The sequence below is a fragment of the Geotrypetes seraphini genome, chromosome 6, assembly GCF_902459505.1.
Source record: "Geotrypetes seraphini chromosome 6, aGeoSer1.1, whole genome shotgun sequence".
Classification (NCBI taxonomy): domain Eukaryota; kingdom Metazoa; phylum Chordata; class Amphibia; order Gymnophiona; family Dermophiidae; genus Geotrypetes; species Geotrypetes seraphini.
This window is the reverse complement of record NC_047089.1, coordinates 37461844-37478094: the sequence shown is the minus strand read 5'-3', so window position 1 is coordinate 37478094 and position 16251 is coordinate 37461844. Positions and strand designations below refer to the sequence as shown.

Sequence of the window (16251 nt, the reverse complement as noted above, 5' to 3'; positions counted from 1 at the left end):
TCCTTCTCCCCTCAACCCTTTTCCACTCTTTATGTCGCCTTGAGCCTTTATAGGTATGTGCGACAAACAAATAGAATATTAGATTAGTACCCTCGAGGGCAAAGGGTCTTCTCAGACAATGACACGGCAGTGGCATATGTCAACAGAAGGGGGGGGGGGTGCATCAAGAGTGCTCCATTGAAGCTAGAGACTCAATTGTTGTTTAATTGAGCAGAAGTCCAACTGTTGGCTCTGTCAGCAGCACATGTCACAGGAGTGGACAATGTCCAAGCTGACTTTCTCAACTGGCAGACCCTGGACCCAGGGGAATGGTCTCTGTCTCAAATAGCCTTTGACAGAATAGTGAGGCATTGGGGGCATCGAACATTCAACCTTATGGCAATGGCAGCCAACAGAAAAGTCTGTCGGTTCTTCAGCTGAAGATTCAGGCATGGAAGCGCTGGCATGGACGCCCTGGTCCGGCCATTTCCAGAGATGAGTCTGTTGTTCGTATTTCTACCTTGGCCCGTGATAGGCTGAGTCATTCGCCAAATAGTGACTCATTCTTTGAAGGAGGCATCGCTCATGGATCTCATGGTCAAGATGGTGTTCCTGATTGCTATAGCCTTACCAAGAAGAGTTTCAGAGCTGCAGGCCTTGTTCTGCAAAGAGCCTTTTCTCAGATTCACAGAGGTTGGAGTGGTTTTGAGATTCCATGTCAATCAGGAAGTTCATCTGCCCATGTTTAGTTCTACAGACTCAAAGAGTAAGGACAAGACTTAAGTGACTGGAGGTCAGAAGAAATCTGCGCAGTCTTGAGGTGATGAATGAATTTTGTCTGTCTGATCATCTGTTTGTGGTAATGAATACAAATCGCTGGGTAGACCAGCCTCTAAAGTTACCATTTCTTGATGGATTTGCATGACGATTTCATCCACATATATTTGGTATAGGAAGCCATAGTCTATTTCCTTGTGGACGCATTCATCTAGGGGTATAGTCTCTTCATGGGTGGAGGCCAGGGTAGTGGCCCTTGATGTGCATCTAGTTTGCTTTTGAATCCTAGAACGGTCGATTCTGCAATAACCTCCTCTGGGAGAGCATTCCAGGTGTCAACTCTCTGCGTGAAGCAGAACTTCCTGATATTTGTCCTGAACTTGTCCCCCCTTAGCTTCATTCCGTGTCCTCTTGTCCGTGTCAAATTGGATAATGTGAATAATTTTTTCTGCTCTATTTTGTTGATTTCTTTTAGTATTTTGAAGGTCTCAATCATCTCTCAAGAGAGAACAATCCCAATCTCTTAAGTCGATCCTCGTATTCCAGTTTCTCCATACCTTTTACTAGTTTCGTTGCTCGTCTCTGCACCCTCTCCAGCAGTTTTATATCCTTCTTTAGGTTGGGAGACCAATGTTTGACGCAGTATAACAAGTGGGGTCTGACCATTGCTCTATAAAACGGCATTATGACCCTCTCCGATCTACTCGTGATTATCTTCTTTATCATGCCCAACATTCTATTTGCTTTCTTTGCCGCTGCTGCACATTGTGCTGATGGTTTCAGGGTCCTATCTATCAGTTCACCCAGGTCCTTTTCTTGTTCGCTCTTACCCAGAGTTACACCTGACATTCTGTACTCATGTTCCTTATTCTTACTGCCTCACCCTAGAGACTCAAGGGACTGCTTTGTTACGTCCCAGTTGTTCAAGACTCATATGCACTTTTCCACTAGAAGGGAAGATCATGTTCTTACCTCAGTAATTTTCTTTCTGATAGAAAGGCATATGAGCCTTGAAGGCCCACCCTTTAAATTTTGTGTTTCAGACATGCATGTATTGCCAGATGGTTGCTTTTTCACTGTAAAGCAGGTTCAAAATGTGAGATGAAATAAAATTACTAAAAAACAAATGACGGAGTGTAAATCTTCATGGTTATTAGTGCAGTCATTCCATACGTCTTTAATATCATTCTATAGTGGAAGTTGTGTTTAGCTAGGTGGCTTGTTGATTATTCCACCTTGGTTCTTGTTGCCATCTTGTTCAGGAAGTTCCCTGTACCCTCCTTCTTAAATGTTTATTATTACAGAGTTTGGCATTACTTTGGTATGAACTGAGGAGCTGGGGCACAGCCCACTGAGGAAGTTGGTGAATGCAGAGAAAAGAATGTGATTGATGCCTTCTGCAGGGTCTCACGACCAGTGGAGGATAAAACCCAGTTGTTTGACTCATATGGCTTTCTACTAGAAAGAGGATTATTGAGGTAAGGACCTAATCTTCCCATAATCATACATGTGGTGTTTGTTGCTGAACTCCTATCTGCATTTATATAATATGCCAGAACTGGCAAAGTATTTTGTATGGTTCTAACCACCTGACTATCAATATATCTTAGAAAACACTTTTCACTTCAACTTCTTGAGACTTGTAATTAACTGTGCCATATATGTCAGAGAAAGGGCGGGACCACTGGAAGAGGAAGCAGCGCAGACGCAGGGCTCACAGAAGGGCCGGGACTGCCAAGAGGAAGCAGCAGGATAACGGTAGCAGCTTCTCCATGATGGGGGGGGGGAGTCGGGAGGCTGTGGGGGTGCGGGTGCGAGTGTGTGCAAGCGGTCCTTTGGGGTGGGGGTGCAAGCGGTCCTGCGGGGGGGTGAATCAGACGTCGGGGGGGGGGGGGAACTATGTAAAAAAAAAGTTGTAAAACGTGCTCACGCGTATAACGCACATGGTTATGCACGGTTTGTAAAATCGTGTATAACGCGCGTGTTATATGCGTGAAAATACGGTATACACAACATATGTTAGTATACCATTGGAAATCCATTGTGCCTTTGATATATTTACTCCTGTTTCTCAGTAAAGGTAAAGTAATTGAAAATAGCAAGGAAACTCATTTTTTAAAACTGAAGTAATTACTGCTGAGATAGTGTAAAAGTTTTCATTTATAATTTAATGACATGTTAGTGATTGAACTGCTGCTTTGAAAGCAAAGTTTATTGTTCAGTGTTTTGAGAAATACCCTAGCATAATTATCATCTTAGTTCCTCATTACCTTCAATAAAATAAACTCCTGAGTATTTTCCATTTATCAGTCACCTAAACAGTTTTGACAACATGGCATGTGGATGCTAATGAGGTTTACAGGCAGTTCTACAAGAATCTCATAGCTGAATAAACATCAAGAGCAGACATGTTAGAAAATAGCCTTTATTCTTCTTCTTTGTTAAGATCTTGAGAAAATAATATTTTAAATATAAAATATTTTAATCTGAAACATGTTATTTGGGTAGTCTATATGCATGGATGCTCAAGTCACTTGGTGTTTCCAATTCTTCTATTTGTGTTAGCAGAGTGTGCATGTCTTTGAGATTTTTATTTGCCATGTAGCACAATGTTTTATGCGGTTTCCAATAAACAACATATATTACAAATTCAAACAAACATAAAATACACCTATTAACTTTTTATAACAATAATACACCCACACAGCCTTGCTCATATCCACAGCTGCATTACCTCTTTATCATAGGGGTTGATTAATTCCAGATGCTAGGTCACCTTGGTACCTAGAAATTGGAACATAGAGCCTTATCTTTTAGAATTGACCTCAAAGACCTGGCTGCCACCATTACAGAAACAGACATTCCTGCACATCACGACTTGGCTCTTAGTAACTTTGAGATCCATGATGCAGGAGCAGCCTGCAGTGTCACTGTTTCAGATCAACTGAGTGAAAAGCCATGCCTACAAATGGCAGGAAAACCCATTTCTGTGAAACAGCATTAGTAAAGAGCAGTAGCCTGGGAAGTGCATCTGCTGGTAAGCTGGGTAGGAGAAACTAGGAAATGAAAAGGTGAAACTGCTGGGGTTGAACCAAGGTTTGGGAGAAAGAGCGAGGGGAGAGGGTGAGAGAAGCAGAATGGGTGAGGACAATGTAGGGAGGCATGAGAGGAGCAGACTACTTGTAGGTGAGGATGTAATACGAGGGTGTGAAAGGGAGCCTGATGTGTTTTAGGTGCCATCGACTCATATTCAAGTCCTAGCGACTTAATGAATTACAGATCTAAAAAGAGATTGGTTTTGTGCCTGCTGATTTTGCGGAGGTATGGGTTCCCTGCTGTGGCCGCTAAACTGATTGCTGCAAGGAGATTCTCTTGCCGTAATCAGTTCAGCTGCCACATCTGTTTGTTTGAAATGTTGGCCAGTGTTTTGCACTAGGGAGAGCCCTAGCCTTGGGCGAGCTTAGGCAGCCCTACATATCTCCCTAGGCTCGTGAAAATGCCTACAATGTAGGCTACCTGCCTCGGGGTGTTTGTTTTAAAAATTAGTGTCCTGATTGGCTGGTTAGACAGTGGTAGGATGCCTACCTTCGTCTACAATTGGGACACCATCTATAGAATTTTCCCCTTAGTGCCTCCTCATTGCTTTAATGCATGATAAAATTTTTATTATGTGGCAAAATGCCAGATACATTTAACACAGGTTTAGCAGTTACTGGACCTTAATTTTAGCAAGTGCCATGCAGTAAATGCCAAACCTTAGTGTAGCTTATGAATGAGGAGCAAATTCGCTTAAAATATATTTGCAATTTAAGTTTGCAATGCCACACATTCTGGAATTAATGTCTAAAGTTACAGCTATGATTAAGATTGGCATAAGCTGTCTGTCTATTTTTCTGACGCGTGTTTTTTTTTTTTTTTTTTGCTTTGCTGTTGCTGTTTCAACCAGACATGAGTCAGAGGAGCCTACCCAAATCCTTAGTGAAGAAGAGATGAACAAACTGGGAGCTAAGATTGTCAAGGCAGAATTGATGGGAAATGTGGTAAGGTTCTCGAGGATTGCTGTAATTTACTTCAGCTGTCAGATATTGAAACTAGAAGTTTTTCTGCTTCTGCCCAAAGGAATGGGTCTGTGTTTTGAGACATCATTCCCTCTTCTAATAAGATTGTAGTTAAGTAAAATTTCTGAATAAATTTGCTTTAGGAACAAATATCTCAGACTAGGACTGTATAGCCATTTGACTCAAATATTGTAAAATCTATGCATTTCATTGCTTTCATAATCAAATAAATTTGTATACAGGGGATATGAGTACAGCTATATTTGCATTCACATCAATTAAACTGAAATCCTGGATGGTACATGGTGCTGAAAAGACTGGTATACTTGCCCTTCTTTTACTTATATTTGTTCCTTTAACTTTTCTGTAACATTGCTTCCCGGGAGGGTTGCTAGGATGCTGGATTATCTTGGGTGTGAAATATTTCATAATGCCTTGTTTTCTTACCAGCTCCTCATGGGCTAATATATGGAAAGTACCTTCTATTAGATCAAAGAGTTCACAAATGTTTTCCCTCAAGATAAGTCTGAAGAACTTAGGCCACCAGTGAGAAGGTGTGTGGAAAGAGATATGGTCATGTCAGCCTTTGGTGTATTTGAGAATACATTAAGAGCTTGTTCAGAGGGAACGGTACAGTTTAGGGCAGGGGTGTCCAACCTGCGGCCCGAGGGCCGTATGTGGCCCGGTGAAGTATTTTGTGTCGAGGGCGATGCAGTGTTTTCCTCTGCTGCCACTGGGTGTTTACCATCTTGCCGGCTCCCTCCTCTGTCTTGCTGCAGCGTTTGCGCATTTGTGCAGCCCCAGAAACATTTTTTCAGCCAGTGCGGCCCAGGGAAGCCAAAAGGTTGGACACCCCTGGTTTACGGGGTGAAGAACTTATGTGCATTACTAAAGAGGAGGACTTGGGTGTGATTATATGTTATGATCTTAAGGTGGCCAAACAGTTTGAAAAGCTGATGGCAAAAGCTAGAAGGTTGCTAGGGTGCATAGGGAGAGGTATGGCCAGCAGGGAAAAGGAGGTATTGATGCCCCTGTATAAGTCTCTGATGAGACCTCATTTAGAATATTATGGACAATTCTGGAGACCACACCTTCAAAAAGATATAAAAAGGATGGATTTGGTCCAGAGGAAGGCTACTAAAATGGTTTGTAGTCTTCATCAAAGGGTTATGAGGACAGACTTAAAGATCTCAATCTGTATACCAGGGGTAGGCAATTTTGGTCCTTGAGAGCCGGAGCTAGGTCAGGTTTTCAGGATATCCACAATAAATATGCATGAGATAGATTTGCATCTCAAGGAGGCAGTGCATGCAAATCTATCTCATACATATTCATTATGGATATCCTGAAAACCTGACATGGCTCCAGCTCTCTAGGCCCAGAATTGCCTACCCCTGCTGTATACTTTGGAGGAAAAGCGGGGGGAGATATGATAGAGACATTTAAATACCTACATGGCATAAAATGCACATGAGTCGAGTCTTTCATTGGAAACGAAGCTCTGGAATGAGAGGGCATAGGATGAAGTTAAGAGGTGATAGACTCAGGAATAATCTAAGGAAATACTTTTTTACAGAAAGGGTGGTAGATGCTTTGAACAGTCTCCTGGAAGAGGTGGTGGAGACAGAAACTGTCTGAATTCAAGAAAGTGTGCGATAGGCACTTGAGATCTCTTAGAGAGAGGAAGAGATAATGGTTATTACTGATGGGCAGACTGAATGGGCTATTTGGCCTTTATCTGCTATCATGTTTCTATCCATGTGATACATAGCAATTTAACTTCTTGTATTTTTATGGGTAATGTTTATGTAAGAGTAGGGCATTTGAGGGATAAGATCTTTACTTCCCTAAGGGACAAGCAGGGTAGAAAATTCACATGTTTCACAGTTTATTTAATGTCTAGAAATTTTTAATAGACTCAAAATTTCATATGTGCTGTACTTCATGCGTTGGGTCAAGTGGGAACTTTGCTATGGTAGTATCTTTAGATCTGAGCTCAGCATTTGATCTAGTTGACCATGAACTTACATAGTAACATAGTAGATGACGGCAGATAAAGACCCGAATGGTCCATCCAGTCTGCCCAACCTGATTCAATTTAAATTTTTAAATTTTTTCTTATTAGCTATTTCTGGGCAAGAATCCAAAGCTTTACCCTGTACTGTGCTTGGGTTCCAACTGCCGAAATCTCTGTTAAGACTTACACCAGCCCATCTACACCCTCCCAGCCATTGAAGCCCTCCCCTGCCCATCCTCCACCAAAGGGCCATACACAGACACAGACCATGAAAGTCTGCCCAGTACTGGCCTTAGTTCAATATTTAATATTATTTTCTAATTCTAAATCCTCTGTGTTCAACCCACGCTTCTTTGAACTCAGTCACAGTTTTACTCTCTACCACCTCTCTCGGGAGCGCATTCCATAGAAACATAGAAAGATGACGGCAGATAAGGGCTACAGCCCATCAAGTCTGCCCACACAGCCCATCAAGTCTGCCCACACAGCCCATCAAGTCTGCCCACTACCCTCTCCGTAAAGTAGAATTTCCTAACATTGCCCCTGAATCTACCACCCCTCAATCTCAAATTATGTCCTCTGGTTTTACCATTTTCCTTTCTCTGGAAAAGATTTTGTTCTATGTTAATACCCTTCAAGTATTTGAACGTCTGAATCATATCTCCCCTGTCTCTCCTTTCCTCTAGGGTATACATATTCAGGGCTTCCAGTCTCTCCTCATACGTCTTCTGGCGCAAGCCTCCTATCATTTTCGTCTTCTGTTGAGATTGCTCCATGAGATAGGATTGGTTTGCAGCCTTTCTCCGGGATTGTACTTTTAAAATAGTTACAGCACTATGGGTTAGTATACAACATCCAGAGATAGATTATTGGACTGTAGGGTACCACAAAGCTCAGCCCTTTCACCTATTCTATTTAATATATTTTTGAGTCCTCTTGCAAGACGAATTCAGGAATTAGGAATCAGTACATATATCTATTGGATCTGAGCTCTCTTTTAGATGGTTTGGATAGGATAGAAGAATGGTTAGGGGAACATGGACTAGTATTGAATATATCAAAAACAGTAGCATTTTGTATTTCCGGTGACAAGGTAACACCACAACTAGATTTTTACACCATCAGCGTATAGAGATAGTAGATAGTTTTAAGTATTTGGGAATTACTGTATTTTTCGCTCCATAAGACGCACCCTAGTTTTAGAGGAGGAAAACAAGAAAAAATGCACCCAACTCCACACTCCTTGCCAGGTTCTGCATCTTGTCCCCCCCTCCCTGCAAGACTCTGTACCCTGTCCCCCCCTCTGGTGGTCTAGTGGTAGGGCACAGGGTGGGCAGGGACAGGGCACAGAGCAGGCAGGCAGGCCTAGTGGCCTAGTGACAGGCAGGCAGGCCTAGTTACAGGCAGGCAAGCAAGCCTCATACCCACCACATACTCCCCAGTACCTTAAATCATCCCCCACGTACCCCCAGTACCTTTTTTAATCATCCCCCTGTACCTTTAATCATACCTCCCTTGTACCTTTTTTATCATAGTCCCCTTTTTAATCATATCCCCCCTTTGTACCTTTTTAATCATATCCCCCCTTTGTACCTTTTTTATCATACCCCCCTTGTATCTTTTTAATCATATCCCCCCCCTTTGTACCTTTTTAATCATACCCCCCTTTGTACCTTTTTATCATAGCCCCCCTTGTTCCTTTTTAATCATATCCCCCCTTGTACCTTTTAAAAAAAAACAGTTCTCTCCCTTCCTCGACGGCTTCGTACTGCAGCAGGTGTGTGAGTCAGGAGCGAGCTTTCCGCGTTCCCGCCTGGCCCCGTGCCATTTTCTGAATGGCTGCCTGCAGTTCTCGCGAGTCCCACGCCGATAGTGCCGATAGTCCCTGCGAGTTAGACCACTAATATAAACTAAGCTAAGTATTTCAACATCTTCATTAATTCATTTGATAAAGTTTGACATTTAAGATGAATTAAGTAAGACCTGGTGAAGAATTGGTAATGCAAAGCCAGATACAATGAAAAATTTTTGAGTATCGTGGTGGTACCTCTGAGGGTCTGTCACCATTGAAATCATCAAAATTGTTGTTGCAAATGTGAGAATATGAGGGGTGATCTATATTGAATCACCTTCGAATCTGTTATTTATTGAACAATTCTTCCACAAGAAACTTTTGTATACTAACCCATAGTGCTGTTTATTAATTTTTTAAAGAGTTGACATCTCTCTATTCTCTCAACTAATTATGATTTAATTTTTTTAAGGATTTGGCATTAAAACTTAAGGAAAAGCTAGAGAAAGCACGCCAAAAAAGAGAGAAACATACACAGATTCTTCCCTTTACAAAGAAAGCAGAAACAGAGGTAAGAAGCAAACTAAATGTTGAATTTGGAAACAGTAGTCTTTAGCAGGTCATTTTCTCTTAGGACCTGATGAGGTTGCCCTCTCACGTTGAAAATGAATCAGATTGTAAGCCCACCAAGACAGATAGGGAGAAATAATTCAGTACCTGAATGTAAACTGCTTAGGCTATAAGCAGTGTATAAAATACTAAAATAAATAAATAAATCTTCTTGATTTAAAGGGAGTTCAGACTTAACTGCAGTGAATAATGGATATTTCCTGTCAAATGATAAAACTTTCTGCTGTATGATTTTATAGATGCTATGATCCATCACAAAATACCTCGAAACAGAGGTCTTCCAAATTATAGTGCAATCCCTAATCCAATCCTGTAACACTAGTTCTTTGCTCTAAAACATTGCTATCACTTCTACAACTAGTTTAAATGCAGCAGTAAGACTCATATATGGACTGCACAAATCAGAACACCTACAACCCTACTATATGAAAGTACATTGGCTACCCATAACCACAAGGATCAAGTTTAAATTAGGCATCACTGCTTTTAAAATCTTGATGGGAATGCCCCCGACTATCTAACAGAGTTGGCCATCCTTCTCCAGGGTGCCTCCAACAGATATTCCACCAGAAATCTTTTCCACTTAAAATTCCCAGAATGCAACAATACAAAGTCTAGCAGGCAATTCACCTTATCCATTCAATATCAATTAGCAAAATGCTGGAACCAACTACCACTTACACTTGTAACTAAGTATTTGAAACTATGACCTAACTGTATTAATAGCTGTACTGATATACCTGTACTAGCAACTCTATTGAATGTCTGTATCAGACTCTCCATTGTAACTTCCTGGGTAATTGACCCAACCTCTTGTAATGTAATCCGACCTTGAACTGAATAGATCCAACCTTGAACTGCTGAGATCCAACAAACTGCCAAATCCTGTTACTTCCTCCTCTATAATATTACCAAAATCCGTCCTCTTCTCTCTGAACACATGACCAAAACCCTTGTCCACGCTCTCATCACCTTGTGCTTAGACTACTGCAATGTATTTCTCTCAGTCCTCCCGCGTACCCGTCTCTCACCTCTTCAATCCATTCAAAACTCTGCTGCGCGACTCATATTCCAAGAGAGCTTCTATTCGCACATTACCTCTCTCCTCAAGTCGCTTCATTGGCTTCCTGTCCATTTCCGAATACAGTTTAAACTCCTCTTGCTGACTTACAAGTGCATTCGCTCTGAAGCCCCCCAATATCTCTCTTCACTTATCTCCCCCTATGCTTCTCCCCGTCACTTCTGTTCATCGGGCAATCCCCTCTTATCTGTACCCTTCTCTTCCACTGGCAACTCCAGACTCCGTCCCTTCTTTCTTGCAGCGCCGTATGCCTGGAACAGGCTGCCTGAATCAATATGGTGTGCTCCCTCCCTAGCAGCGTTCAAATCCAAGCTAAAAGCCCACTTTTTTGAATCTGTTTTCAACTGTTAACTCCCACTCACTGCTGTCAGATACCTCTACCATAATCTCCCCAACCCGGAAATGTCCTTTCTAAATTAGATTGTAAGCTCTTCTGAGCAGGGACTATCTATTGTATGTTAAAATGTACAGCGCTGCGTACGCCTTTCAGCGCTTTAGAAATAATAAATAGTAGTAGTAGGTAGGTAAAGGCGGAATAAAAAACCTGATTAACATAACTGTCACAAAAATCTCACTTTCTTATGAATGGTTTGTTTCAGAAGGAGAACAAAGTCTCCCAAAGCTTCCTTCACTTCCATGCAGTCAGTTGCTGAAATATATGAGGTTTCTTACTTTGTTTGTGTTGCAAAAATAGTTAAAAAAAAAAAAAAAAAAAAAAGGATTTTAGTAGAAGTTTTTGTTCCAAAGAACTTGTAATCTATGTGAGTACTTGACTGAGGCAATGGTAAATAAATTGGCTGATATTCAAAATGATTTAAGAGGCAAAAGAGGTCCTGTCCACTTAAATTGCTTGTCTGTGGGCAACTGCCAATTCAGCGGCACTTAACTAGTTAGTGCTGACAAATATTCATGGTTAGCTGGGTGTTTTGGGAGAGGAGTTGGCATTGCTTAAATTGGGTCACATAGCAGTCCTATCTGTAAGTTGTTGGATTATGTGGTCAAGGGCTGAATATTGCACTTGTCCGCTAAATCTTATGCGGTTAACATAGAACTAGTGGTGGACATAAAAACTGACCACTGCCTGCTGAATATTGGCTGGAAAGTGACTTGCTCAAAGTCAAAAAGAGCATCATCAAGCAGGATTTGAACTCTTTATTTCCACAGTTCTCAGGCCCTTTTCTTAACCACTTGGTTATTTCTTCCTGCAAATGCTTGCCAGAGGTCATGAGTGGTATTAGTAGCAGGATAGAACCCAGTTCTCCTGGCTCCTTCTCCATTATCCTAGTCACTGGCCACCAACTCTTGCACAGCTTTTCATCCTAGGTATTAGCTACAGTATGTACTGGAATTTTAAATTCTTTGCTTGCAGTTTTGTTTAGGTTTTAGAGAACATGGGAGAATTAAACACATTTATAGTGAGAAATACATGTGTAGTAGTATAAAAGGAGTATGCCACGGTTTTTATATTTTACTAAAAATAATCAATCCCCCCCCACAGCACCACAAAATAAGCATCTTGCTTTAATGTTGCAACCTTCTATTTTTCACAGTACTTGAGAGCAGATGGGACTGGAGAAACATAATAACTTAAAAAAATGTGGAAGGATAATAAATATGATAAAAGGGAAGGAACGCCTTCCTTATGAGAAAAAGCTAAATAGGTTAGGGTTTGGTTTGTTTGGTTTTATTAGCTTGGATGGAGGATAGAATTTGAATTTTATAAAATTATGAGTAGGTTGGAATTGTTTAATCTTTCAAACAACATGAGTATTCTATAATGACTTACTGTATCTTTTTCTCTATAAGATGCACTTGACCATAAGACACAGCCTCCTGTAGAGGAGGAAAAACCAAGAAAAAAAATTCTGAACCAAATGATGTATACTGTCCCACTGTCCTTCTTAAACAAAGACCAGAGCAGACCGCAACACAATTCATAGCATGCAACCCCCCCCCCAAAAACAAAACAAAACTAAAAACGATGCATACTACAGCTATCAACCTTGTAATCTCCCTGGGAATGCCCAGGCTAATTTCTTGTTGTAAACCGCTTAGAACTGAAAGGTATTGGCGGGATAGAAGACACCAATGTAATGTAATGTAATATAATACATAAACGGACACTCCATGAAATTAATGATTAGCAGGTTGAAAAATTGTAGAAGCTTTTTTTTCCATGCAACATATAGTTTTATGGCTTTGCTTAGTTAAGTTCTGAAATTTATTGCCAGAGGATATAGTCAGGGTGATACTGTAATAGGCAGCATGGAAGAAGATTCATATAACACAGATACAGTATAATGCAATATAAATTAAACACTTAACCCCCTTTTACAAAAGCATAGTGTAGTTTTTAGCGCTGGATGAATGTCACGGCTTTAGTTGGTTATTCTCATTAAGCCAGTTGTTTAACTTTGTCAAGAAAAGGATGTGAGACTCTGGTCAGAATTTTTGAGCTTGTCCTAGTCAAGGGAGCTCTTTTTCAGTAGGAGTATACCACAGCCTTTTAAGTGTCATTGGCACCTGCCTTTCTATAAAAGAGGAATTAACTGTTTTAAGAGTGACCCCTTCAACGAGGCCTTTGCTTACTAGCTCTACTGTCTTTGCTGGACAGGAGTCAAGAGGGCAGGATGTTGGTAATAGGCTTTTCAAAATTGTCTCGATCGCCTCCTCTCTAACGTGGTTGAATGATTCCCAAGTGGCTGTTGTATTGAGGGTGGGAGGGAGGAGGAAGTGCTTGCTTTCAGCTGCTGAGAGGCTTGATGGAACTGCCTGTAGATCCTGATGGAGACGTTTAATTTTATTTGCAAAATATATGGCAGTATCATTGCTGGTTAGTTGTGTCTGGGAAGGCTGGTTCTGTTGTGGGGCTACAGGATACTGTTTACTATTTTGAATAGTTGCATGACTGAATTTGCAGCTTGTTCAATGTGTTGAGAGAAATGTTTATTTGGCTATTATTAAGGCCTGGTGGTACGATGCCATGTGTTTCTTACATTGGAGCCTGTTTTCATCTACATGAAATTTCCACTCATATCTTGAGTTTATTCCAAACTTTGGTTAAGCCCATCTGTTTTAGGTAGTCCTTTATAGAAATGTTATTTTCTTTATTTATAATCTTTTTTTTCAAATAAATTCAAGACAAATCTTGATACAGAAAAAGTTCCTTGCAAGGTAAATTAATACAGCAATCATCTATAAGGAAATCAAACTAAATGGTAAGAAAACCAAGCTTCACAATACTAAGGAAATAACCGGGAGGAGAACAAGAAATTACTAGCTAGCCAAATAATTAAACTAACATCAAAGGAAAATTACAAAAAGAAATCATCTATTTATATGTGCCTTAAATCAAACTGGGTTGGAGGATGGAGTAGAATCCAAAATGGGTTTAGGAGGCTTTCTTGCTTCTAGGAAATTCTTAAAATGTTCCGAGTCTAGAAAAACATATGACAGATTCTAACTTAACAATACATTTACATGGGAACTGAAGAAAAAACATCCCTCCTAAGGCCAATAGATCTGATTTCAAGGCCAGAAAGGCCTTTCTTCTTCTTTTTTTTTTTTTTTTTAATTATTTATTGAAAATTTTTTCAAAGCCAACAGAGGAAACATGTACAGCATAAACCAGTTCTAACATAATTCTTTGATACAAGGCAAACATAACCCACAATACTTTGCACATGAATCACTCCCCACCTATGCCCTCCCAGAGGTTCTGTGTAATTCCAAAGTCCAGAAAGTCATGTGCAATGCCTTCAGGCATTGCTCTAGTCAATATATGGTTTCCATTGCGTTAGCAGACAATCCAAACAATGATGTTTCATAGCTGTCAGCTTAGACATACGATAAGCATAATCAATTTTCTGTATCACCTGCGCCCGAGATGGGGGTTTAAGCATGTCGTCATAAGGCTGCAAGCACTAAGCGAGCAGATGTGACCATAGTCGTTATCATTTTATAAAACTTAAGAGGGCACCCCAACAGGTTTCATATTTAATAACGCACATCCCATATGTTTAACAATGATCACCCCACAGATGTCTGACAGCAGAGCAAAGATCATATCCTAATAAGGACCCACCCTAGGACAGGTCCACCAAATATGTTCAAAGGACCCTTGGCCTCCACACTGTCACCAGCACCTATCTGAGATGCTAGAGCTAATCTTATGTAGCCTGAGTGGGGTGTAATACCACCGTTACAGTAGTTTGTAACCATTTTCCACCATATTACTTGCTATGGAAACTTTAAATAAAAAGTGCAAGGTAATCTTCCAAAGGCCTTTTTTTCTGATCTGAGTGGCTCTACACAGGTCAGGAAATATTTGTACTTTATGACTCAGAAATTATTTATCTTTATACCAAAAATACAATCTTAGGAACCAGTTATAATCTGGCTCTAAGGCAAAGGAAGCAATGTGTAGCCGATGTTACTTCAGGGCATGACCCCTCTAAAAAAAAAAACCCAAACAAACCACACACAACCCCATAAGATCAAAGAAGCACCTTGATCTTCATTCTTTGCTTCCTGAGGAGAGACCCCTCACCAATCCACATAATATACTCGAGTTATAGGTGGTATTGAATCTTTAGGAACTTGCAAAATTTCCACTCGTATAAATATTTCTTTGACATATCCAATGGTGAGAGAACAGGAGATTTAGGGAAGTTAATGAAATGTAAATTAAATTTAAACATTTTTCATAGTTCTTCAATGACTCCAACTCTTCATATGTAACAATATGATCCTTCACTAATACTCCTTGCACCTTTCTATAAGATGATACATTTTTCTTAAACTGCCTAAGGTATTTCTCCAGTTTCTAGAGTTTTCTATTCCATTTGAATCTCATGTTCTTCACATCAAGATATCTGAATCTGGATAGAGTCTCTACCTTCTTGAAATTGATCCGGTTTAAAAGCAATAACTCCCCCATCTTCCCCATTGCCTCATGCAATGCCTTCAAGGTTATCTTCTCTGATTTTTGCTTCCTCCTGATTTCTAGAATTGCACCCTCCCAAGTGCTGAGGTTTAGATGGAAATGCTGGTAATTGACCTCGAACAGCTCCCTTCTCCAAAATTGCTCAAAGACTTCTGTTCTCCACAGCAGAAGGGACTGTCAACACCTTCACCCCATCAACTGGTTTAGCCTCAACAACCACTTTGGTATTTGACAGCTTCTGCGGCAGCAATTCAGCCTCATTTCTGGGTCATAGGGGAGCATCTCGGCACTCAGGACTGAGGGTTACATCCAGGATGCTATGCTTCACTTCTCCACCTCGGATCCCTCTTGCCTATTCAGCAGGACCAGCGGCAGGAACAGCATAGCTGGAAATCTGCTGCTGCACCAGAGTTGGAGATGCCTCAGATTCTGACGGGTAAATTCTAGGCTTCCTCTTGCTCTATTGCTGTCCCCACAGTAATTCCAGGTGCAGAGACACAGCTTATCACCATGCCGCCTAGATGATCACCATCTTAACTCCTTCCCCTGGATTTATAGAAAATGTTACTAGAGAATCTAGTCCATTATAGGAGATCTGTCCATTATAGGAGTGTTATCTTGATGCTGGGGAGGGAATGAAATAAAATATGGTGAGAAGAAAATCCCAGGTAGCTATGAATGTGGGACTCAGCCTAGTAGTGTCTGAAGTGTCAATGTATAGGTTAAAGTCTCCCTTGATCACTAACATAGGGAAGCTTGGGGTTACCTCAGTCACTAGATACAGTTCTTGTGCGGATGATGTGGTGATTTGACCACAAGCAGCCACATTAATTCTTCATCTCCTAGCTGGATTAGGAGGTATTCTAACTCGGGCAGGTGATGGATGGAGAGATTGTATAGTTTGATTCTCTCTCAGATCAGAATGCTACTCTGCTTTTCTGAACTTGGTTGAAGGTGGATGGTGAGCCTTGT

At 40.8% G+C, this 16251-nt stretch overlaps 1 protein-coding gene across 6 annotated transcripts in view; it reads left to right on the top strand.

Annotated features, from left to right (window-relative positions):
• The window catches only part of CWF19L2 (CWF19 like cell cycle control factor 2), a 348561-nt gene that overhangs the window by 86867 nt on the left and 245443 nt on the right, over nucleotides 1-16251 (top strand). For 5 of the 6 annotated variants that reach the window (XM_033949144.1, XM_033949149.1, XM_033949143.1 and 2 more), the window contains exons 10-11: nucleotides 4703-4796; nucleotides 9096-9194. In XM_033949144.1, the coding sequence (XP_033805035.1) occupies nucleotides 4703-4796; nucleotides 9096-9194 (193 nt within the window). The remainder of the gene's footprint in view (nucleotides 1-4702; nucleotides 4797-9095; nucleotides 9195-16251) is intronic. The other variant, XM_033949147.1, reaches the window with a different exon arrangement.